The 23,792-nt window shown below is 48.3% G+C and overlaps 1 protein-coding gene across 1 annotated transcript in view; it reads left to right on the forward strand.

The window, feature by feature from the left end:
* The first annotated feature begins 8,684 nt into the window (after positions 1 to 8,684).
* Positions 8,685 to 23,792, forward strand: part of LOC115089711 (extracellular tyrosine-protein kinase PKDCC-like) — a 20,074-nt gene continuing 4,966 nt past the window's right edge. Inside the window, exons 1-6 of the mRNA XM_029597925.1 lie at positions 8,685 to 9,437; positions 11,438 to 11,560; positions 14,357 to 14,628; positions 20,762 to 20,841; positions 20,932 to 21,036; positions 23,589 to 23,765. Of these exons, the coding sequence (XP_029453785.1) occupies positions 8,982 to 9,437; positions 11,438 to 11,560; positions 14,357 to 14,628; positions 20,762 to 20,841; positions 20,932 to 21,036; positions 23,589 to 23,765 (1,213 nt within the window). The 5' untranslated portion in view covers positions 8,685 to 8,981. The remainder of the gene's footprint in view (positions 9,438 to 11,437; positions 11,561 to 14,356; positions 14,629 to 20,761; positions 20,842 to 20,931; positions 21,037 to 23,588; positions 23,766 to 23,792) is intronic.

A 23,792-nucleotide genomic window follows, 5' to 3' on the forward strand; every position in this document is an offset into this window, starting at 1 on the left:
AAGATAAAATATGCTAATTATTAAAAATTCAGAATATTTTATCTTTTACCTTTGTTGTCTGATTTTATTTTTCTCGTCAGGTGGTCCCATGCTTTTCTTTTTCCACATTCCCTTTCTCATTCTTTTCCCAATTCCTTTTACAGGGTCCCTTTTTATTCTTTCTGTTTTTTCTCTCTCCACCTGTCTTCTTCCCTTCCTCCCTCAAACACACACTCAGGCTCTCATTCTCACATGCTGTTTCTCACACATACACTCACGGCGGTCTCTCTCCCATCCATATACACCGGCTCTCATTCTCACCTACTGTCTCACTCTCACACACACACACACTCTCTCTGTCTATCAATATCACATGCTATCTCACTCACACACACACACAGGCTTTAACATGCTGTCTTACACACACACACTTTCACTCTCACACACTCTCTCTCACACACACACACACACACACAGGTTCCCACTCTCACATGCTGTTTCTCACATACATACACACTGGCTCGCTCTCTCTCACATAATATCTCACTCTCTCTCTCACACACACACACACAGGCTCTTGCTGTCAGGGGCATAGCATCCATTGTGTACAGTGGTGTACAGGCACCCCCAACTTTAGAAAGGTGTATGCCGTGCACCAATTTTAGATGCCCATAGCCACCGGGAGATCCCATCCTGCCTGGCGCCCAGACTGCAGGAGGCCTGCGTGGCCGCTGGGTGACCCCATTTTGCCCGGCGGTCAAAGTAAAAGAGCCCAGCATGACCGCTGGGGATCCCAGCTCGCCCGGCAACCAAAGTGAAAGAGGCCTGCACAGCTGCTGGGAGTTCCCAACCCAGCCAGCAGCCAAAGTGAAAGCAGCTCTGCTGAAGGATCGCACCAAGCTTGGCAGCCGAAGCGGAGGACACCTTGGGGATCTCGTCTGAACTGGAGGAGAGGGAGCGTGCGTGTGCGTGCATGAGAGGGAAGGAGCAAGGAGGCAGTGTGAGTCTGTGAGCTTGAACCAGCTTGTGTGTGTGTGTTTGTCTGAGACATAGGAGCCAGTGTGTGTGTGTCTGGCTATCTGAGAGGGAGCCAGCATGTGTGTGCTTGAAAGATAGGGAGCCAGTGTGTGTGTGCTTGAGAGAGTGGGAGCCAGTGTGTGTGTGAGCTTGAACCAGCTTGTGTGTGTGTACCTGAGAAAGAGGGAGAGAGCTAGTGTGTTGACTGTGTGCCTGAGAGTTAGGGAGCCAGCGTATATGTGTCTGTGTGCCTGAGACAGAGGGATCCAGTGAGTGTGTATCTAAAAGAGATGGAGCCGCCAGCATGTGTGTGCACCTGAGAGAAAGGGAGGGAACCAGCATGTATGTGTATATCTGTGAGCCTGTGTGAGTTTTGAGGGTTTGTGTATGTCTGTGTGAGCATGAGAATCAACATGTGTGTATATGAGAGAGGAGAAAGTTTGTGCACCTCCCTTCCTCTCCCACTAATCCATGACAATCTCAGGGCGACTGGAAGTCAGAAGTTCCCAGGTATGAAGAGTGAGTGATTTGTTTTATTCTTATTGTTATGAAATATTTTATTGGTATTTGGGAAATTTAAAAAAAAACATATAAATATGCATTTTTAATTATTGGATGCTGTTCTGTTCATCAGTTGTTATGAAATAATTATTTGTATTACTATAGTTTTACCATTATAATTGATGCTTTAGATTTCTTGATTTTATTGCTTGATGTTTTCTGAGGAATGGTGATGTTTCTGTTTTCTCATTGGTGCCCTTTGTATGTACTTGCTGTGATTTCCAGTTCAGGTTTTGTCTACATGCTTCTATTTATGGTCTCTTTATTCTGTATTTAGTGAGGGTCTGTCTGGGTAAGTGAGGTGAGATATTCTGCCAGCGTGTAGTTTCGGTGCAGGGATCTATAGCAGCTTGGTTTGTTCTCTTTTTCCTGATAAGTGGTATATTTGCGAAAACCGTCTTTTATTCCGGCCTCCCCCTGCGCCGATCTGTTACGTGGATAACCGTGTTAATGTGACTCGGTTATTTACAATTTCGAATGATAGAAGGACTAGGGGGCTTTCCATGAAGTTAGCAAGTAACACATTTAAGACTAATTGGAGAAAATTCTTTCGGATAGTAGATAGTAGAAAGACTAGGGGGCACTCCATGAAGTTAGCATGGGGGCACATTTAAAACTAATTGGAGAAAGTTCTTTTTCACTCAACGCACAATAAAGCTCTGGGATTTGTTGCCAGAGCTTGTGGTTAGTGCAGTTAGTGTAGCTGGGTTCAAAAAAGGTTTGCCTAAGTTCTTGGAGGAGAAGTCCATTAATGGCTATGAATCAATTATTTGCATCAGTAGCATGGGTTCTTCTTAGTGTTTGGGTAATGGCCAGTTCTTGTGGCCTGGTTTTGGCCTCTGTTGGAAACAGGATGCCGGGCTCGATGGACCCTTGGTCTGACCCAGCATGGCAAATTTCTTATGTTCTTATGTTCTTATATTTGTGTTTTAAGGCCTGGTGTAGTATTTGCAGTGCTGCCTTCTCAGAGGTAGCGTTGTTACTGTTTGAGTGCTGGCAGTCAGTGTTATTTTGGAATGGGAAGTTTATTATATTGTAATTTAGTCTGCTCATGGCTTTCTGACCACCAAGCCCACACCTAATATACACTACAATAGTCCTAATACCATATGTTCCAAGTGTCTTTTTGGCTTTTATACAAGGTACCGAATATCCTTGCACTGGCCCTGATTAGAAAAAGAATACAAATTAAACATTTAAAAAACAGGATGAGGAGGGTCCAGCATGGTAATGGTTTGCACAAGGCAGCAGAAAGCTAGCACTGGCCCTGCGCAGCAGCGCTCTGTGGTGATGCGCTGGAGGGGTTCCATCCCTCCCCAGTGAGAAGAGACCCTGCACGGTGGTGAGTGGGAGAGAGGGGTTGAGCAACTGAGAGGGAAGGTATGGGGTGAGTGGCAGGGAGGGATGAGTGTGGGAGGGAGAGGGTGAGTGACTGAGTGGGAAGGGAAGGATTGAGGGGGAGGGAGGGAGAGGGTGAGTGACTGAGAGGGAAGGTATGGGGTGAGTGGCAGGGAGGGATGAGTGTGGGAGAGGGTGAGTGACTGAGTGGGAAGGGAAGGGTTGAGGGGGAGGGGGAGGGAGGGAGAGAGTGAGTAACTGAGAGGGAAGGTATGGGGTGAGTGGCAGGGAGGGGTGAGTGTTGAGAGGGAAAGGAAGGGGTGAGTGGGTGGGAGAGGGTGAGTGACTGAGTGGGAAGGGAAGGGTTGAGTGGGAGGGGGAGGGGGAGGGGGAGGGGAGCGACTGAGAGGGAAAGGAAGGGGTGAGTGGGAGGGAGGAGATGACTGAGAGTGAAGGGAAGGGTTGAGTGGGAGGGTGAGGGTGAGTGACTGAGAGGGAAGGGAAGGGTGGAGGGGAGGGGAGTGACAGGGAAGGGTTGAGTGGGAGGGTGAGGGTGAGGAGAAAGTTGGTCTGTTCCCTGCTCCCCTCCATCTCTTCTCCATTAATCTCAGAGTGACTGAAAATTAAAAACTTCCAGGTGTTCCTTCAAAGTTTCTGGCAGTGAAAGGTGTTTGTGTGGCTGTTACTGAGGTGACACCAGAATTTAAATTTTCTTTTGTATGGTGAGTTGGTGTGGGCTGTCTCTTGCAGAGTGCACCCCTTTTGGGTACCTTAGCAGGGACAGCAGTGGAGAGGGCTTCTCTTCCTATCCTATCCCTCGCATCAGTTACCGATAAAGTAAAGTTCTGCTCCTCTTCTGGGCCGCCAACGCTCTGAACTACCTCCCCCACAGCCTGATATCATCATCAAAGGCCGGCTCAATGTCGCACGTGTTAGCAAGGAAAAGGAGACATTTTGGGCCTGGCCTTTACTGATGATGTCAGGCTGGGGAGGCAGCTCAGAGAGTTGGTGACCGGCAGCAGAAAATTTTCTGATGTACCACCAACTTCAGCAGTCACCTTACACCCTTGCTTGCTCTCACATGCTGTCTCACTCTCTCACACACAGGCTGTCTCACACACACAGGCTCTCACTCTCACATGCTCTCACACAAATGCTGCCTCTCACATACAAAAAGAGGCTCTCATATGCTGTCTCTCTCTTACACATTCACACAGGTTCTCACTCCCACATGCTCTCTCACACACACACACACACACATACAGGGTCCGATGCAATAAAAGTGCACCGAAAGTGGGCCCAAGCACTTCTCCTGGGGGCACCATGCAACAGCTAAATTAGGGTCACGCTGCCAAGGAGGCACTAATGTCGATTGTGCGCCCCTAATGCCTCCTCGGCAGCGGGCGCCCGGGAGAGATCAGCTGTCTGCAGGTTAGGAAAGCTGACGCTCAATTTTACGAGCATCCGTTTTCCTAACCAGTGCACAGCCACGTGTTAGGAATATGGACGTTCATTAACTGAGAGTCCATTTCCCTAACTTGACCACTGGTATTTTTTTTAAAACTTTTGGTTCCTCCGACTTAATATCGCCACGATATTAAGTCGGAGGATGTTCAGAAAAGCAGTATTTTCTGCTTTTCTGTACAACTTTTTGGGGTGCTCAGAAATTAATGCCTGCTCTGGACAGGCATTAATTTCTTTTTTTTTTTTCATTTATATTTTTATTAAAATGATCAAATGTAGAACATTGTATGTAACATGCTTAAGAATTGAAATATAACTATTTTACAAAACAATGTGTTGGCATTCATTAGTTTACAGTATTTGTCCTCAATTGTTCATCCCCCCCTCCCCTCCCCAGCCCTTCCCTCCCCTAGTGGTGTGTGAGAGAGAGAGAAAAAAACCCCCAAAACATCAACAGATCCTAAAGCCAACAAGCTATCAGGCCGATACAGTACAGTGCGCGCCGACGGAGCGCACTGTTAGCCTGCTCTTGGACGCGCGTTTTACCTTACCCCATATTCAGTAAGGGGAGGAAAACGCGCGTCCAACCCGCGGCACCTAATAGCGCCCTCAACATGCAAATGCATGTTGAGGGCGCTATTAGTATGCGCGCGGGATACAGAAAGTAAACTGTGCAGCCAAGCCTATTAGGTATGCATGTTGATGGCCCTATTAGGTACGAGCGCGGGATACAGAAAGTAAAATGTGCAGCCAAGCCGCACATTTTACTTTCAGAAATTAGCGCTGATCCAAAGGTCGGCGCTAATTTCTTCCGGCACCGGGAAAGTGCACAGAAAAGCAGTAAAAACTGCTTTTCTGTGCACCCTCCGACTTAATATCATGGCGATATTAAGTCGGAGGTCCCGAAGAGTAAAAAAAGTATAAATAAATAAATAAATTTGAATTTGGCCCATGGCTGTCGGGCCGAAAACCGGATGCTCAATTTTGCCGGCGTCCGGTTTCCGAGCCCGTGGCTGTCAGCAGGTTTGAGAACCGACGCCGGCAAAATTGAGCTTCGGCTGTCAAACCTGCTGACAGCCGCCGCTCCTGTCAAAAAGGAGGCACTAGGGACGCGCTAGTGTCCCTAGCGCCTCCTTTTCCCCGTTTCGACCGCACCACCTAATTTGAATACTGCATCGCGCGCACCGGCCCCTTGCCGATGCGCGCGCCGGGAGAGCAGGCGTTCGTCCGCTCTCCTGCGGACTTTACTGAATCGGGCCTGTATGTTAGTTCATCAATAAGTTGGATGTTCTTGAGGTGAATCCTGTGTTACTGTTAGACATCATGGCCGTCCGCTCTCCTCTTCTCCTGCCATTCCCGGACTGGTTGCCATATCTTTTGGCTCTGGGTCGCTTCCCAGGGCCTGGGATATCCCATCTTCGTATGCAGCGGATTTAACTTACTGAACCTGGAAGAAACCTTTCCTATTGAAAGATGCCCAGTCGTCTTCCATTCTAAGGCTATTTCACACTTTGCTGCCCATATGATAAAGGAGATGAGTTTTCCCTGAGCCACTGTAACATCATAGAGCAAGTTTAGTAATGTCTGCTCGGGAGTGAGAGTTACCTCTGTCACTAATATGTCCCAAAACTGCTCAACGCATTGATTTCTGAATGTAAAAATGTGCAGGTTCGGCGCACATTGGTTTTTTTTTGCATGTGGGATGAATAACTAATGGCCTCATCAACATGCATTTGCATGTGACGAGCACTATTAGTTTCGCGCTCATTGGATGCAGGTTATGGATGCATTAATCCCCTTATAGCATAAGGGGCTGTGGACGTGCCTCCAAAACACGCGTCCAACTGCAGGTTAAACAGTGCGCTCGGCTGAGCTGAGCTTCATGAGCCGGCGTGAGGTGAGATCCCTGGCGGCCCTACTACCGGGACTCCTCAGGCCGCTGCAAAATGGGATCCCCAGTGGCCCTACCACAGACCCTGCTCCTTCTTCCTGCCCACACGGATCCAGCAACTTTTTTTTCTTCCAGGGCCACGCGGGCAGGAAGGAGGAGGAGCTCCTGGAATTTTGGGGCTCTCCTCTTTGCTTCAGGCCGTGCTGGGATGAACTTCCCTACAGCCCCATGGGTCTTCCTGCACGGGGGAGGGAGGTAAAAAAGCCATGCGCGGCAGTGAGAAAAGTTATGCGTGGCGGCACACAAGTGCAGCTTAGAGGGAACATTAACTGCAACTGCATTCACTCTGCAATTCCTCATTTACCTATCCCCTCTTCTCCCTCCCAACACCCTTCCTTATGAACTCCGTTCATCGGACATGACTTTCTTAGTTGTGCACTTCTCCTCCATCCCCAGCTGCTGATTCTGCATTCTCCACCTTGCTGCGTCGGTGGGCCTGAAATAAACTTTTTGATTCAGTGCCTCATGTTCGTGGTCTGACTATATTCAAACCCAGTTTAAAAAGTCACCTTTTTGAAGCTGCTTTTAAATCCTAACCACTTCTCTGCAATAGATACGTTTCCCATAGACGCTTGTTTGACATGTGTTGTCTTGAATAGATTGTGGGCTCCCTGGAGCAGGGATTGTCTCAGTTGTGTATTTGTACACCAATGTGCATGTCTAGCAGTGCTATAGAAATAAATAAGTCGAAATTTAGGGATGGGAGATCATATCTACACCAATACAGTACAGTGCGCTCAGCCTAGCGCAAAGCTTGCCGCGCAGTTGCACGCGCGTTTGGGATGTGCTACAGTAACTCCCCATACAATAATGGGATTAACGTGCCCAGAACGCGTGTCCAAACCGGCGCATAGATGCAGCCATGTAGATGAGGCTATTTGCTACTACCCCCATGCCAAAAGAATTACCTTCTGCCCAAGGTGCACGTTTTTACTCCCAAAAATTAACCCCAGCCCAGGAGCTGTTGTTAAGCCTTGAGACATCCCCAAGCCTCCCCCAAAAAGAAGGAAAAAAAATCCTGCTTTTCAGTGGTTCCTCCTACTTAATATCGTTGCGATACTAAGTTGGAGGAACCACCGAAACCATCAGGGTTAAAAAAAAAAAGGCTTGACGGCGGTCAAATTAGGAAAAACGGATGCGCAATTTACAGGCGTCTTGTCTCTTGGGCGCCCGCCGCCCGATGCCATGGACGCACAATTTATCCCTAGTGCCTCCTTTTTAGCGAGGCAGCTCATTTGCCCCGGAGAGGGGGATGTGCGTGCCCAGTTTGGACGCAGGTTTTTTTTTTCGAGCTTGATATTGCATGGGCCCCCCTAGTGATGCTCTGAAGGGAGATGGGCGGGAGACAAAAGAAGGCGATCGACATGAGAAGGCCCCCAACGCCCTGTGGCCACTGGCTTGATGAGATTCCAGGACTCCCCAGCAGTACCACAGCCCCGGGGGATCTGGGAATCCTATCCTGGTAACAAAACAAGGGGAGATAAGAAGGGGATTAGGAAGCTGTCCAGGCTTTATCAGACAGGTCTCCTCATAGGCTGCTGCTTCTATCTGCCGATGAATGTATTTGTTTAATGGTTCAGCAGAGATAGTTTGGGGGTGTTGTCCTCCACCTCTTTGAGAGAATGATGGATGCTCTGTCTGGTTTGTATCTGCCAGAGCCAGACTTTATCTTAACTTCTGTCACCGTTAGATGTGTGTGCCTTGCCTTCAGCCTTCGGTTTGCCGTCCAGACAGGCTCACAGGGCAGCATAGGTCCTCCTAGAGGAATTCTCTGCAGCCCCAACAGATCCCGTCACGTGAAACTGCCCTGCCTGCCCCGTCCACCCCTGCAGGTTTCAGCTCGCAGTAGGAGTCTGGCTCTATAAACCTATTTGTCTACCGAGGCCACTTTCTTGCATCTAAGGTTCAGTGTGTATTTAGAAGCCTATTAGCAGAAAAGCCAGGGTTCAAATCCTGCTGCCACTCCTTGTGACCTTGCACAAGCCACTTCACCCTCCATTGCCCTCTGGAGGGAGGGAAATACCTACGGCCCCTGAATGTAACCTGTCGTGAGTTACCAATGAAAAAGCCTGAGATAAACAAATAAAAAGCACCGACCTAAAGAAGGCAAAATGAGCTGCGGCCGCAGGCTGACTCCAGGTCCCTCTCCTTCCGCCCCGCACCCCTGCAGAGCCGCTGGCTGAGAGAAATGGCCCAAGTGGCTCTGCTGCCAGTGTCGGCCCGGGGTTCGAGGGCCTTAAAGGGCTTGGGCTTGGGCTTGGGCTTGATCTCCAGCAGTCGAGCAGCTCTGGTGGGCGTTAACCTAGTGATGGAAGCCCCGCCCCAAACCTGCCTGCCTGGGACCAGCAATGGCTATAAATACACAGCACGGCTGCCCTGCCTGTGGCCGGCGAGCTGTACCCGACAGCTCAAGACAGGAGTGCGGAGCGGCGCCTATAGCAGGGGGCAGTAGTGCGGAGCGGCGCCTATAGCACTAGCCGGCACGGCGCCTATAGCAGGGGGCAGTAGGGCGGAGCGGCGCCTATAGCACTAGCCGGCACGGCGCCTATAGCAGGGGGCAGTAGGGCGGAGCGGCGCCTATAGCACTAGCCGGCACGGCGCCTATAGCAGGGGGCAGTAGCCGGCACGGAGCCTATAGCAGGGGGCAGTAGTGCGGGGCGGCGGACGCGTCATGCAGCCCCTGGGCACCAGCGTGGCCCTGGGGGCGGTGCTTTTCCTAGGGGCCCTCGCCCTCCTGACGTTTTGCCCGCCCGGGAGAGGGAGGCGGGCGGCAGGCCGCGAGCCCCCCGGGTTACTGGGAGAGCTGCGAGCCCGGCGGGAGGACCTGGGCCGCTACTCCGGCGCCCTGAGCTCGCAGGCTCTGGCCGAGTCCCGGCTGGGCTGCGCCGATCTCGCCTCTCTGACCGGGACGCGCTACCTGGGCTCCGGCTTCTCCAAGCTGGTCCTGCAGGCGACCCTGGCGGACGGCAGCGCCGTCGCCCTGAAACGCATCCACGGGGAGGGCAGCGACGTGAGGCGCTGTGTGCGGCTGTACCGGGACCCTGCCGGCTGCCAGAGGCTGGCGAGCTACAAACTGCGGAAGGAAGTCACCCTGCTGAGAGGACTGCGGCACCCCGGCATCATCCAGGCATGTAACCCCCCCCCGAGATCACCGCCCCGGCAGCTCCTTATACCCCCCCCCTCCCGGCATCATCCAGGCATGTTACACCCCCCCCCCCCCCCCGAGAGATCACCGCCCCGGCAGCTCCTTATACCCCCCCCCCCCCCCCCGGCATCATCCAGGCATGTTACACACCCCTCCCCCGAGATCACCCGCCCCGGCAGCTCCTGATACCCCCCCCCCGGCATCATCCAGGCATGTAACCCCCCCCCCCCCCCCGAGATCACCGCCCCGGCAGCTCCTTATACCCCCCCCCGGCATCATCCAGGCATGTAACACCCCCCCCCCCCGAGATCACCGCCCCGGCAGCTCCTTATACAACCCCCCCCCGCATCATCCAGGCATGTTACCCCCCCCCGAGATCCCTGCCCTGCCAGCTCCTTATAGCCCCCCCGCATCATCCAGGCATGTTACCTCCCCCCCCCCCCCCCGAGATCACCGCCCCGGCAGCTCCTTATAAACCCCCCCCCCCCCCGGCATCATCCAGGCATGTTTACAACCCCCCCCCCCCCCGAGAATCCCTGCCCTGCCCTGCCAGCTCCTTATACACCCCCCCCCCCCCCCGCATCATCCATGCATGTACCTCCCCCCCCCCCCGAGAATCACAGCCCCGGCAGCTCTTATCAACCCCCCCCCGGCATCATCCAGGCATGTTTACCTCCCACCCCCCCCACCCCCGAGAGCACCGCCCTGGCCAGCTCTTATAGCCCCCCTGCATCATCCAGGCATGTTACCCCCCCCCCGAGATCCCTGCCTGCCAGCTCCTTATACCCCCCCCGCATCATCAGGCATGTTAGCCCCACCCACCCCCCCCCCGATATCCCTAGCCTGCCAGCTCCTTATAGCCCCACGCATCATCCAGGCATGTTACCTTCCCCCCCCCCCGAGATCACCGCCCGGCATCTCCTTATAAAACCCCCCCCCCCCGGCATCAAGTCCAGGCATTGTTACCGATCCACCCTCCCCCCCCCCCCCCCCGAGATCCCCGCCCTGCCAGCTTCTTATAGCCCCCCCTGCATCATCCAGGCATGATGTTACCCCCCCCCCGAGATCCCTGCCCTGCCAGCTCCTTATAGCCCCCCTGCATCATCCAGGCATGTTAACACCCCCCCCCGAGATCCCTGCCCCGCCAGCTCCTTATAGCCCCCCAGCATCATCTGGGCATTCACCCCTTGATCATTACTGCCCCTACCGGCTCTTTATACAGCTGTGGCCACCTCTGCAAGTACACTGCTGCCCTTTGAACTTTTACAGAGGGGTCAGCAGCAGTGTTTGTATGATGGTGATGACTGAGGTTAAATTTTCTTTTTATTGCGATCTGGCCACTTCGATTTTTCCAGGACTTTATGCGGATTTGGAAACCCAGGTTTGCCCGGCTCCCTTCAAACGTTGGTGGCGAAATGGCCCGAGCTGCAATCGGTGTCAGTAAAACGCTCATTGGGAGGCGGTGGCGGTTGCTTCTTAGGAAGCGGTCACCGAAGGGAGCTTCAGAAAATCTCCGGCGCGAGAGGCCGAAGGGATGAAGTGAATTTTAAAAGAAAGTTTTAGGGAGCGAAAAGACAATTCCCCGGAGTCAGAATCGGATGCAGCAGGCGCTGCTGCCGCTCCTCCTCTCTGACCTTTAGTGGGGGTTGATGCATTCATAATTATTGGTGTTAATGACTTACCCAGCTTGCAATTGAGAGCTTGCATTGCACAGAAGTGGTAGTATGTGTGCTGACTGTCCTCTAGCAAACAGCCTGTACCCAGCTTAATATCCTTAACAGAATATTTCGTTTCAGACCGCCTCATGCTCAGTTTACCTAGAAGAAACACATTTGAGTAATGCAGAACCTTTAATCATTCCCTCATTTGTGTAAAAGTCTTTTTTTTTTGTTTTTGAAAGGTTTCAGAGCACTGTAATTTCATTGCATTCCCTTCTGTTTGCATACGCATTAATATGAAAATCACTCTTCTGCCTCCTGCAGTTGTATGGTGAATGCTATGATAATAGCTTAGATCCTGAGAGAAGGGTCACAGCCATGCTGGAGCTGGGATCCCCCCTGGAGATGATTCAGCTTCTGCAGGCCCCCTGGGAAGAGAGATTTAAGGTAAGAGAACCCAACAAAGAAACTTTTTATCAGTGGGTTTTAGGCATCAAACTGAGGAAATTTAAAGAGCCCCCAACTTCTAGGGCAAAAGGGATTATCATGCTGACACCATGTTTGCTTGTGCTAATCCTGTTTCCCCCCCTGCAGATTACAGCAGGAGTTTAGCAAAGCAGACCCTGAAGGGCAGAGCTCTGGCTGAGTTTATTCCTGGAGAAAAACTGGCTTCTATAAATTGAATTGAAAACAGTTCGAAGAAAAGACCCCTTGTTATTATGAAAGCTAACACACAGCATCATTTTATGGAGAACCCCTTTGGTTGTTCCAGTCAAAGGGCTGCACTGCAGAGAATCCAGGGAATAAATATTCAAACGCTACTTAGCCGGATAAGTAGCAGCCGCTGAATATCAGGCTATGTTCAGCAGCTGCCATTTAGTCGGATAAGTATTTATCTGGTTAATTAGATAGCTGGATATCTTGGGGGTGGACAATGGGCGGATCAAGGCAGAGTAATTTATCTGATTATCATAACCGGATAAGTGCCTATATTCAGCCTTATCCAGTTAAATTAACCCAATAGCAGGTCTAACATTATCCGGATATAACTTATCCAGTTAACTAGCACTTATCTGGTTATATTCAGCAGCTTAGCCAGGCTGCTGAACATCCATTCTAAGTTAACCAGATAATTAATATTCGAATAACTTAAATAACTGAATATCTTTGAATATTGGGCCCCAGGTGCCTGGAAGCAATGCACAGACAATAACAAATTCCCTTATTTTGTCTCCATCTGCCTATGGATTTTTTTCATGGTCTACATACACAAGGAACAAAATAAATATTGGCCACTAAATAATTAAGCACTTCCCCAAACAAATACTACAGTAGAAAAGGGGCAAGTCTCACTAAACACTAATGTTTCAAAGAATTACAATCTTTATTTTGTAATAAAACAAACAATTACATACATGCTATGTTTCAATACACTACATAACGCTTCGATCAAAATCTTTTACAAGAACATTTTTTATACAATTATATATCATATATTCTGTTACAAACATGCTTTTCATAGAAATATTTTCATATAAATGCAATGTAAACAAAACCCCCCACCATTCACAAACACTTGTATAAAAACCTAAGTGAAAACTATACATCGCACACCCCTGCAATACGTATCACAATCTCACATCACAACCACTACTACATACACAAAGAACATTAAAATCAAATCTTAGTTGTATTTTAACATTAAATGTACTGTTTTCTACATTAGCAATTTGAGGATCTGATTTATAAAAGAGCTTTGCTAGAATAAAGGTAAAACAATTTACTGCCCCATCCTAATCCGGCCTCTTAACGTCTACGGGAGCAGGATGTATCAGAGTACCAGGGATGACCGGGTTAGTCACATTTCCTGGAAGATGTGCCTGGTGGTACACAAACACAAAATCAGGCCCTGACATCTTTTTCTTCCAAACCTGTGCACAGGTATCCATTTGATTTTGCATTTTGTATTACTTCTCTGCCTTCTCCCCCAAGCAAGCTACACATGCAATCACCAACCAATCTGTGAAGGAAAGCTTAGATTTCAGATCAATTAGTTGCATGCCATTAATTATTAGGCATCGTTTCTATTCAGCACAAAAGCAAAGGCCACTTGGTGGTGTTCATCTTCAAGGGATGTACCTGGAATTACAGATTTTTTGGATCGGCTTGGGGGGGGGGCGGCGGCATTGACATCACGCTCTGAGAAGGTACAGAGAAGGGCTACCAAAATGATAAGGGGAATGGAACAACTCCCCTATGAGGAAAGACTAAAGAGATTAGGACTTTTCAGCTTGGAGAAGAGACGACTGAGGGGGGATATGATAGAGGTGTTTAAAATCATGAGAGGTCTAGAACGGGTAGATGTGAATCGGTTATTTACTCTTTCAGATAGTAGAAGGACTAGGGGACACTCCATGAAGTTAGCATGGGGCACATTTAAAACTAATCGGAGAAAGTTCTTTTTTACTCAACGCACAATTAACTCTGGAATTTGTTGCCAGAGAATGTGGTTAGTGCAGTTAGTATAGCTGTGTTTAAAAAAGGATTGGATAAGTTCTTGGAGGAGAAGTCCATTACCTGCTATTAGGTTCACTTAGAGAATAGCCACTGCCATTAGCAATGGTTACATGGAATAGACTTAGTTTTTGGGTACTTGCCAGGTTCTTATGGCCTGGATTGGCCACTGTTGGAAACAGGATGCTGGGCTTGATGGACCCTTGGTCTGACCCAGTATGGCATTTTCTTATGTTCTTATGTTCTTATGAGGTCAGAGTTGCCATGTTTGCAGTTGTCTTGATTTCCCCAGATCCGGACCACAGAGCATTGAAAATGCCACATTCAGTCCCAACCCCGGGTCTCTTCCTGGCCCTCCTCTCGGCTGAGAGTGGCACGGGACACACGGATGCATGAAAGTTCTGCATCAGGGATGCCACTGAGGCACATGAGTGGAATCCAAAACCAGGAGCACTCTTAAAAACTAGTGAAATTGCATTAGATGACAAGAAAAGAATAAGGGTGGGGAATGCACAGAACGGCCTCCAGGAACAAAAACAGTAAAGGAATTAAAGAAACCCTGGGAGTAAGAAGAAGAGGAAGTGAGGGGCAAGCCAGAGATCAGCTGGGGTCTAGGGCAATGCAACAGGAACGAAACTGGGCAGCCTGGACGGGCCTTACTTTCCATGTTCTCTGGAATCTTGCTTGGTGATGAATTTTTACAATCCTTCCTGGTCTCATCTTCCGCAGGTTTGCTTGAGCCTGGTGAAGCTCCTGCACTACCTGGCGCACTCTCCCCTGGGCTCCGTAGCCCTCTTGGATTTCCAGCCCAGACAGTTTGTGACGGTGGATGGAGACCTGAAAGTGACAGACGTGGACGATGCCAGCACCGAAGAGCTGACCTGCGGAGGCGATGCCGACTGCATACTGGAGTTCCCTACAAAATCCTTCAGCTTGACGTGCGCGGCAGCGGGAAGATGCGAGGGAATCAACGAGAAGAGGAACCTCTACAATGCGTACCGGTAAGCAGTAAAGGCGCTGCAGCTCCTGCTTCTGTCAGCTTATCATTTTCTTTATAGTGCTTTGCTTCAAGTGACCTTCAAGTGATCACCCTTTTGCTCAGAGCTTCCCAAACTTTTAGCCCATTTTAGAATATGACCCCAGTGAACACTGGAAACAAAATTAGCAAAAAATGAGTCCATTAATGGCTATTAATCAATTTTACTTAGGGAATAGCCACTGCTATTAATTGCATCAGTAGCCTGGGATCTTCTTAGTTTTGGGTAATTGCCAGGTTCTTGTGGCCTGGTTTTGGCCTCTGTTGGAAACAGGATGCTGGGCTTGATGGACCCTTGGTCTGACCCAGCATGGCAATTTCTTATGTTCTTAGCAGGGGTGCAGTCCCCCTCCAACAATCATTTCACACTGACCCTCAATCTTCCCCAATCGATCCTTTCTCTCAGCCTCTGTCCCCTCCAAAAGACCTCCTCTCTCAGCCTCCCCACTACATCCCCCAGCAATTCTCACCTTCCCGGCTCGTCCCCTCTCACCCCCATCCAACCCTTTGCATTGTCCCAGCCGATCCTTTCTCACCTCTCAGCCAGTTGTATAACCCCCAATTGATCCGCTGTCATCCCCTCCCTCTCACCCTTTCTCCCATTCCTTTCTCTCACCTTCCAGCCTCACCTCATCCCCTCCAATCCCATCCCCTTTCACCCCTGGCTCCTCTCTTACGTACCCCGATTGATCTTCTGTCATGTTCCCCTCACTCTCCACAGCAAATCCCTCCCCAACCGATCCAATCCTCACAGCTGATCTCTTCCTTCAAACAGCTTCACTCTAAACACCCCCTGGTCAGGGTTAGCAGCAATATTTTTCTTTTGACCTTGGGCCAAAAGTGAATGACAACTGGTAAGAAGAGAGGGCAAAAGCTGCTGACAGGGGGTTCAGGAATGGGTGAGGAATCGGGATCAGTGGCAATCTCCCTGTGCGCATTCAGCCCACCCTTCCCCCCCCTCATGGCTGGTCCCAAACCCGACTGTGAGCTGCAAGTGGTAGCAGGACTAGGAATGAAAGTCAGCAGTGCTCCCGCTCTCTCCTCATGCAGGGCTTCCTGTTACCACACAAACCCATGCAAGAGCAGGGCCATCACAGGGCCTGTGAGCGGGTGCTGGCTCAAAGGCTCCAGGCTGACTTCCACCACTAATGCTGGTGCCTCAAGAGCTCTGACCTTTCAGGCTCTTTTGACCCCCAGCTAAATGTTCTTCAGCCCTCAGTTTGGGAAGCCCTGCTTTAGCTCCTAAGAACATCGGTTTAGTTGAGGGTTTTTCTCCTGCATTGTGCCCCCCCCCCCCCCCACCTCACCCCTGTGGACAGCTCTGGCTAAATCAGGCCCAGCGTTGTCCTTGGGGTCTTTCGTAGCGTGGACATCTTTCCAACATGGCATCCACACCCGTCACCGCTTATACGGAAGGCTTTATCACATGTGAGAAAAACAAATGTGGTGCACACCTCCTCCCCAACATCTGATGGAAGGAGACAGATTCTAGCAGATGTCAATGAGCTGCAATCAACAGAAGCAGCAAAACTGTGCAGAATATGAGTGCAAAATGCTCTCTAATAATTCAACCTATTTGTTCTTTTTTTCTGGAAAAGGCTGATCAATTCCTGATTTGATTTCACCGCTTGCATGGATTTATAGTTTGGCTTTTCTGAGCAAAATTAGAGGGACAGGTCCCTGCATGCAGTGGGGTAAAATCAGGAATGCTTCAGTCTTGTCTTGTAAAAACACTCTGCTGACTACATAGAGAATGGCCTTATCACACCTGAAATTTATTTTCATATTTATCAACCACCACTCCCAAAGGCTACAAAGCGGTGTACAATTTATAAACAAACAGTCGGAGGAAACCAAGATGGCTGCTGACAGAGAAGCTTTGCAAGAACTCTTTCTCTCTGAATTTCCTTATCTGGATTCAATCAGTTCCAAAATGCTGCATACGAAGCAGAAGGCTAAGCTGAGGGAAAGCATTACCAGTTCTCCCTCATTGGATTTACACCAGCCCCGGATTGAGGGGCTCATCGCAACAATGCGAGCAATGAGTCCGGGAGCGATGGCCATTGCTTGGTTTGACATTGAGCGAACACTACCCCCACTGGCTGAAGAGCTCTCCTTGAGCCCTGGAGCGCCAATTACACCATTCCCCCCTCACCCTGGCCTACCCATGTGCTTGGATCTCTCATCGGCCTCTTCTGAGGTGAGTCGGGGAGTTCGGATATTAGAGCAAGCGGTAGTGGAGGAAGCTGAGTTTTGTTCCATCAGGCGCGTTGGCGGGTCTGGATATCCCCAGAGAGGAGTGCCCTGTTTTGGGGGCAACTGGAGCGGCTGATCTCCCAGCTAGGGCCCTGATATCGGTCCCTTTTGGTGATTTGGGTGAAGGTATTGCATTGAGTGGAGATAGTGCAGCGTTGGATATCCCGTTTTTAAAAACGAGGTTTGTTAAATCTCCTGTTATCACACTAGAAGTCGTATGGAACGCCTTTGTCTCCCTTGATGCTTCCATTTCCTTTTTAACTAAGGCTACTATGGATACTAATCATCGTGTTTGGCGAATGCAAATTTGATTTCTTCTTATGGGGCTAAATTGGAAGCTATGGTTACTTGGGTTGGTTCCATTGAGAAAGTTCAACATTCCTTGGTTCAATCTGAACAATTACATTCTAAGAAGATAGAGAATTCCCTGAGTAGCCTCAATTTAAGGATTCTAAATTTTCCCTTTCTAAAACTGATTTCTCCTTCAGATCTCTTTAGGAATTATATTTCCCAAGTTCTCAAAACCCACCGGCAGCGATGCCGATAATAACTAAGGCATATTATCTGCCACAAGCTGAAGAAGAAACCGATGGAAACCAGCATCAAGAATCTACTCTTGATTTCACGGATATCCTTGAATCTTCACAAGGGACTGATATTTCCCAAAGAGGAACTTTGATAGTATCCTTTGCCTTTCTGTCTGACAGAAATAATGTTCTTAGGTTTTTCTTTCGTTAATAGCTTGCTTTTGTTTTATGGGCAGAAATTATGGATTTTTCCTGATGTAGCTAGAGTAACCCAACTTCGTCGAAAAATATTTCTTTCCATGCGTCCCGGGATGTTATCTAAGGGGGCTCAATTTGTCTTGCAATATCCTTGTAAATGCCTCGTTAGACATTTAAATGCAAAATAAGTACTTTTTGAACCTTCACAACTCTGGGTGTTCCTAGATTCGCATGCTGAGAAGTCATTTTTTTGCAGGATTGGCCATTTAGGAATATAAACTTGTGATTGTCTTATTCTTTTTCTCTTATTTTCATGGTACTTATTCACACTTTTTTTTCTTCTTGATCTCCCCCTTTTTCCTTTATAGAATTCAGGAATGTTGAGACGTGTTTCTTATTTATTTTTTTTTACATCTGTGTTATATTTGTTTGTACACCTCATAATTTCTGTACAAGGAATTCTTGTGTTTTTTTATGAAAATGCATGAAAAACAAACAGCTAACAACGTAAAATCTTCAGAGGGAGAGCCGTGTTAGTCTGGTATAGCAAAAATGACAAGAGGTGGGTGGCAGCTTATAGACATAAAATTACCTCATGCAAATAACAAAAAAAATCATCCAAAAGCTTTAGAAAAGAGCCAAGTCTTGTGGAAGGCATAAAGATCATCTCATGACCCCCCCGAAGGAAAAGGCTCTATGCTGAGTGGATACCCATCTGGAATTTTACGAAATGCCAATTGAGAAGATGGTAAGGTCCTTGGTGGTTGGTACAAATGACCTCAGGCCACGAGAGGTAATGGGGCACTTTAATGAAGAGCTGGAAAAGGCGGACAAACAGGTTCTGAAATCTCAGTTTGGGATACTGGGAGCCAGTGAAGAGTCGTAAGCCGGATGCACTCACGCAGCGCAAGGCCCGAGATGAAGCGGGCTGCAGTATTCTGGAATATGTGTAGTGGATGAGATTTAGGAAAACTTACCAAAAGGGAATTGCAGTAATGAATCCGCTAGCAATCACTTTCTGGGCTAGACTGCGCAAATCCGACGTCTAAATACGCACGCAGAGAGCGGCTATTCCCTAAGCGACAAAAGCTTTAGAATCTAGCCAAACCCCTAGGATTTTTGCTTCTTCCTTTAGATGAAGATTTGTAGATCTGTTCTTTTGATGTGAGGAGACTGACTTGGAGGGGGATGAATGATGCCAAGCAGTCAGTCCCCTTCTCGACTTGGGCGTTACTTGCATTAACTCTGTGTGGTTCAAGTCCAGTTTCCGGGCTGTTCCTGGATAATGCTACCTGGCATTTTTACATACTTTAAAGGTATGTACAGAAAGTGATACAGCAAACTAAGTGAAATCAAAATCAAATAACGTGGGCAGGAAACACCTTACTGCAAAGCACCTGCAGGTAGGTGCAGTGTTCTGGCCTGAGAGCCTGGAGATTTTTTACCTGTCCTGCTGTCAGTTCTGTTCTGTGCTTTTTGACTAGGGCACGCCCTCTCTTGGGCACTGGTTCTGCATGCGGCAGTGTCAGTTTTATGAGGGACATCCTTGTCAGCCAGGGACTGGTCAGAGATTTACAGTCCCAGGGCTGCACTCACTTCCAGAAGTCTCTGAAAACAAGAGAGGGACTGACTCCTACAAGGAGGCCTTTTCCTTCCAGAATTGGGGTCTGACTTTGATTAGTAGAACATAAGGACGTGTTCCAGTTTGGACACACAGGATCGATATTCAAAAGGGTTTGCTTGGCTAAATTTGGGAATTAGTTGGACACACCTGGGATTTTAACTATTCCAGCGGATACAGATAAAACAGAGGCATTCCAGGGACAGGGCTTCAACTTGGCCAGGTAGCACTGAAATTCAGCGCTAAGTTAGCTCTGGCTGGGGTGGAGAGGTTGGAAATTCTCCAATAACAACCCGGATTACTTTGCCGCTCACATTTCCATACCGTCTCAGACTGAAGCTGCCATCAAGCCTAGCATCCTGTTTCCAAGAACCCGGCAAGTACCCAAACCATTAAATAAATCCTATGCTGGTAATTAGCATGTGGATATCAGCAGATAAAGAGGCCAATGTACTAAAATGCACAGAATTGCACAGCGACGTGTGCTAAAAAGACAGTGTATGTTAAATGGTGCATTGGGCACTGGTTGCCCTTTTAGCATGTGAAGTTTAACTATTTGCTGTACAAATAGCTATTTTTTGCACATAATTTTATGCTTGCAAAACTTTTTTTTTTAATTTATAATAATGAGTGACTTTGATGCAAAATTCTGTAAAGCAGCGCATTAGGCTTGAAAATCTCTTTGCAAACTCAATTTTGCCAAAAAAAAAATACAAATTTGCACAGAAAAGGAGCAACGAAAGCACCAACCCACAAAATATTAACACAGATGAGGGAGGGTGCAGTCACATGTAAGTTATCAAATATCCAGGCGGCCAAGGAGGAATCACAAAAATGATGTTTATTCACCATATAACACCTTCATAATTTAAAAGTAGCTGATGCAAGATATAGATGACAATTGCCAGAGAAAGCAAAATTGTGAGTTCAGTTCTGTGCACTTTAGTACAACGGGCTCAAGGACCATTTAGCCCACATGGGTGTCGTCAATGTTTTTCCCTTTTGAAGGGAACGGGGTGTTTTCCTTGATACGCCCAATGCAAAACTGGCGTAAACCTTTAATAAATCAGCCCCACAGAATTTTACAATGACTGAAAACCCCTGCCAAACCAGATACTTAGTAGCCTGTGCCCTACCTTGGTTGGCGCAACATAAGATTTGTCCATAGATGGTCACGTAGGTCGCTTCCTCAGATGTGGCTGAAGAAGTGTCTCATCTAAAGCTGCAGCAACTCATGTGACCTCAAAAAACGAATGTCCTCCATCACCTTTAGACGAGGCTTAGATTGCCGGGAAAAAGCTGTCCCATTTCCAATTTGGTTTCTGGAACTCTGCTGCCTGCCACTGCACCTCTCGTACATAGGACAGCCCCGTGAAAGGTCAGTGTCCCTTAAGCCACCCGGTCCCCTGGTTATTGACAGCATGTAATGTAGATAAGCAGAGCCTTAGTGCCTGGCAGGGTTTAAGCTGTAAAATGCTTCTGCCTTATGATTTCAGGTTCTTTTTCACCTATCTGTTGCCGCACACTGCGCCTCCAGCCTTGAAGCCCTTTCTCTATGACATAATGAATGCAACAGGTACCGACTACAATTTCCAAATTCTTTCATTTCACATTTCTTTTCAACGCGTCCCTTCAACGTTTTGCCCTTCTTTTTTTTTTTCAACAGGTGATTTGCGATATGGAATAAATGAAACTCTGGATGCTTTTGAAAAAGTTCTCTATTTGTACAAATCTGGATTGCACCTACCAAAAAGATCCCAGCATTTAAAAGGTAGGATGTTCCGAAGGCTTTGGGCGCTGCTGTAATTAGTGCAGGATGAGGCAAGACTGCAGGAAGTTAAGCAGAAGCCAACTGTATTCTGCTGCCCGCTCCGTGTTGGATGCGGTTCAGGAGACTATGGCAAAGAGCTTCCTGTGAGCCCCGCTCCAGAGCCCAGCAGTCTGCAGGATCCAGTATGGCGCACAGGAATCCTCTATCTATAGATAAATATAATTTGCTGTACAAAATGGTAGGGATGTGAATCGGGCTTCAGACGATTGAAAATATCATCGATATTTTCAAAATCGGCAGAAATCAGGGGCTCCCCAAAAACGATAGGAAAACCCCACGATATTGATCGTGGGGGTTCTCTTATCATTTTGGGGGAGGGCGGGAAAAACGGCACACAAAAATAACCCCTAAACCCACCCCGACCCTTTAAAACTAATCCCTTAGCTTCCCCCACCCTCCTGACCCCCCAAAAACTTTTTTACAGGTACCTGGTGGTCCAATGCGGGTCCCGGGAGCGATTTCCCGCTCCCGGGCAGTCCTCCCACTAATCAAAATGGCGCCGATGGCCCTTTGCCCTTACCATGTGACAGGGTATCCGTGCCATTGGCCGGCCCCTGTCACATGGTAGGAGCACTGGATGGCCTGCGCCATTTTTAAAGATGGCGCTGGCCATCCATCATGGCGCGGGCTATCCAGTGCTCCTACCATGTGACAGAGGCCGGCCAATGGCACGGATACCCTGTCACATGGTAAGGGCAAAGGGCCATCGGCGCCATTTTGATTAGTGGGAGGACTGCCCGGGAGCGGGAAATCGCTCCCGGGACCCGCATTGGACCACCAGGTACCTGTAAAATGTTTTTGGGGGGGTTGGGAGGGTGGGGGAAGCTAAGGGGTTAGTTTTAAAGGGTCGGGGTGGGTTTTTTGTTTATTGGCTCGGGTGCAGCCGATAAACAAAACCGCGATCGGGCCGGATGAAAAAAAAACCACGATGTAAATCGGAACCGGAATCCGAGCCGGTTCCGATTCACATCTCTACAAAATGGCACTGTCCTGAGCCTGGCTGGCACAATTTGGCTGACACCAAGGACAATGGTGGCAGCTGTGGGGCAGGAGAGACCTGGGATTTCTCCTGCCCCAGGAAGACATTTTTCATCAGGGGGCAATAAGGTCAGGGTGGGGGAAGGGTTTGAGAGCCTAGCTGGGGGGGGGGGGGATGTTGGTGGCAGTGACAGCCTTATTTTTTTTAAATGAAAACTAATTATTTATTTATTAAAGGTTTTTATATACCGATATTCGTTTGCACATCATATCGGTTTATATGGAACAAATAGAAGTAGTACAAGGAAACATGATGAAAATAACATTAAACATAACAGGTTATATGTAATACATATCAGGTTATGTGGAAGTATAACAGATTACAACAACAAGGGATAATAAGCTAAAAGGATTTCAAGGGACTGGTTGGTATGACAGATTATGACAGGGGTAAAGATAACGCTGATCAGTTTTCATGGAAGTGGGATATCAAGAGTAAGATGGGGGTAACATGGAGGGACTAGTAACTCGTTTTCTTAGTCTTTTATTGCATGGTTTAATGACAGGAAAATCTTATGCATGGGCGGGGATCTGGGATTAGTCAAGCATAGATAAAGAATGGAGAGGAATGAGGGGTGGAGGGAGTTTGCCGGAGAATTGATAGAGAAAATGAGGTGTGGGCAATGGAGAGGAGTTATGCAAATGCCTGTTTGAAGAGCCAGGTCTTTAGCTTTTTTTTTGAATTTCTGGGTGCAGTGCTCCAGACGGAGGTCAGGGGGCACAGATTTTGTTTGTTTTTCTTTCACATTGTTTTAAAACTGAAACGAATCAAAACAGGACATTTCATTAATTTCCCATTTCCTTTCCAACAAATGCACATCTCTAATATATATATCTCCCATTCGTCTCGTGTCAGAAGAATGTTATGGGCCTGAGTGCCCAACAGTGGCAGGTAAAATGGTAAATACTCATGTGACACCAGCCAGCTGGTACAAGCAGTGGTTTGGAAGAAATGGCATTGCTGTATTACCCCTACAGAAGGTCAGATAACATGAGAGGGATTAACAAGAGACAGGGCAATGAATAGCATGAACAGGAAATATTGTGAGTTGATAGGCCCCCCCCACACACACCCCTTTAGTACAGCAAGATCTTCAAATTCTCCAGATTGGTGCAAACAAGACCAAGATTACTCCCAGAAGAATACCTGCATCTGAATTTGCTTCAGTGTTGAGGAAACTGGTAGTCCTGGTAGAGGATGACACATCTAGGTTTGGCAAGAGAGCCGATTATAGGTGAAGGTGACGGTGGCACTGTGCTGGGGAGAAGCCCCTGAGGAGCACCATAAAGTCAGGACCTTTCTAAAGACCTATGCACCCATAACCAACCAGCAGTCTCTGGTTCTTAGGAGGCTTTAATAATTAGAGATCCTGTGCTTTCTTCCTGTAACAAATGCTGTCTTTGAACCTTGCCAGTACTTGTCCTTACACCATGTTTGTTTTGATATCTTGCAGAATTTCTTGTCATAAATGGATTCCGACTGCAGGAAGCAGCAGATTATAAATGTTGGCCTTCCTATAACCACTTGGGGTGTTTACTGTCCGTTCATAATGCAAATGAGGCTGCAGTAATTTGCAACTCCCACCCCCAGTGCCAGAGCTTTATCGTCAGTCAGCAAAGGACGTGGACAGGTGAGGCTGTAGACCCAGGTCCTTTGT

The sequence above is a fragment of the Rhinatrema bivittatum genome, chromosome 4 (genome assembly GCF_901001135.1).
Source record: "Rhinatrema bivittatum chromosome 4, aRhiBiv1.1, whole genome shotgun sequence".
In the NCBI taxonomy this organism is placed as follows: Eukaryota; Metazoa; Chordata; class Amphibia; order Gymnophiona; family Rhinatrematidae; genus Rhinatrema; species Rhinatrema bivittatum.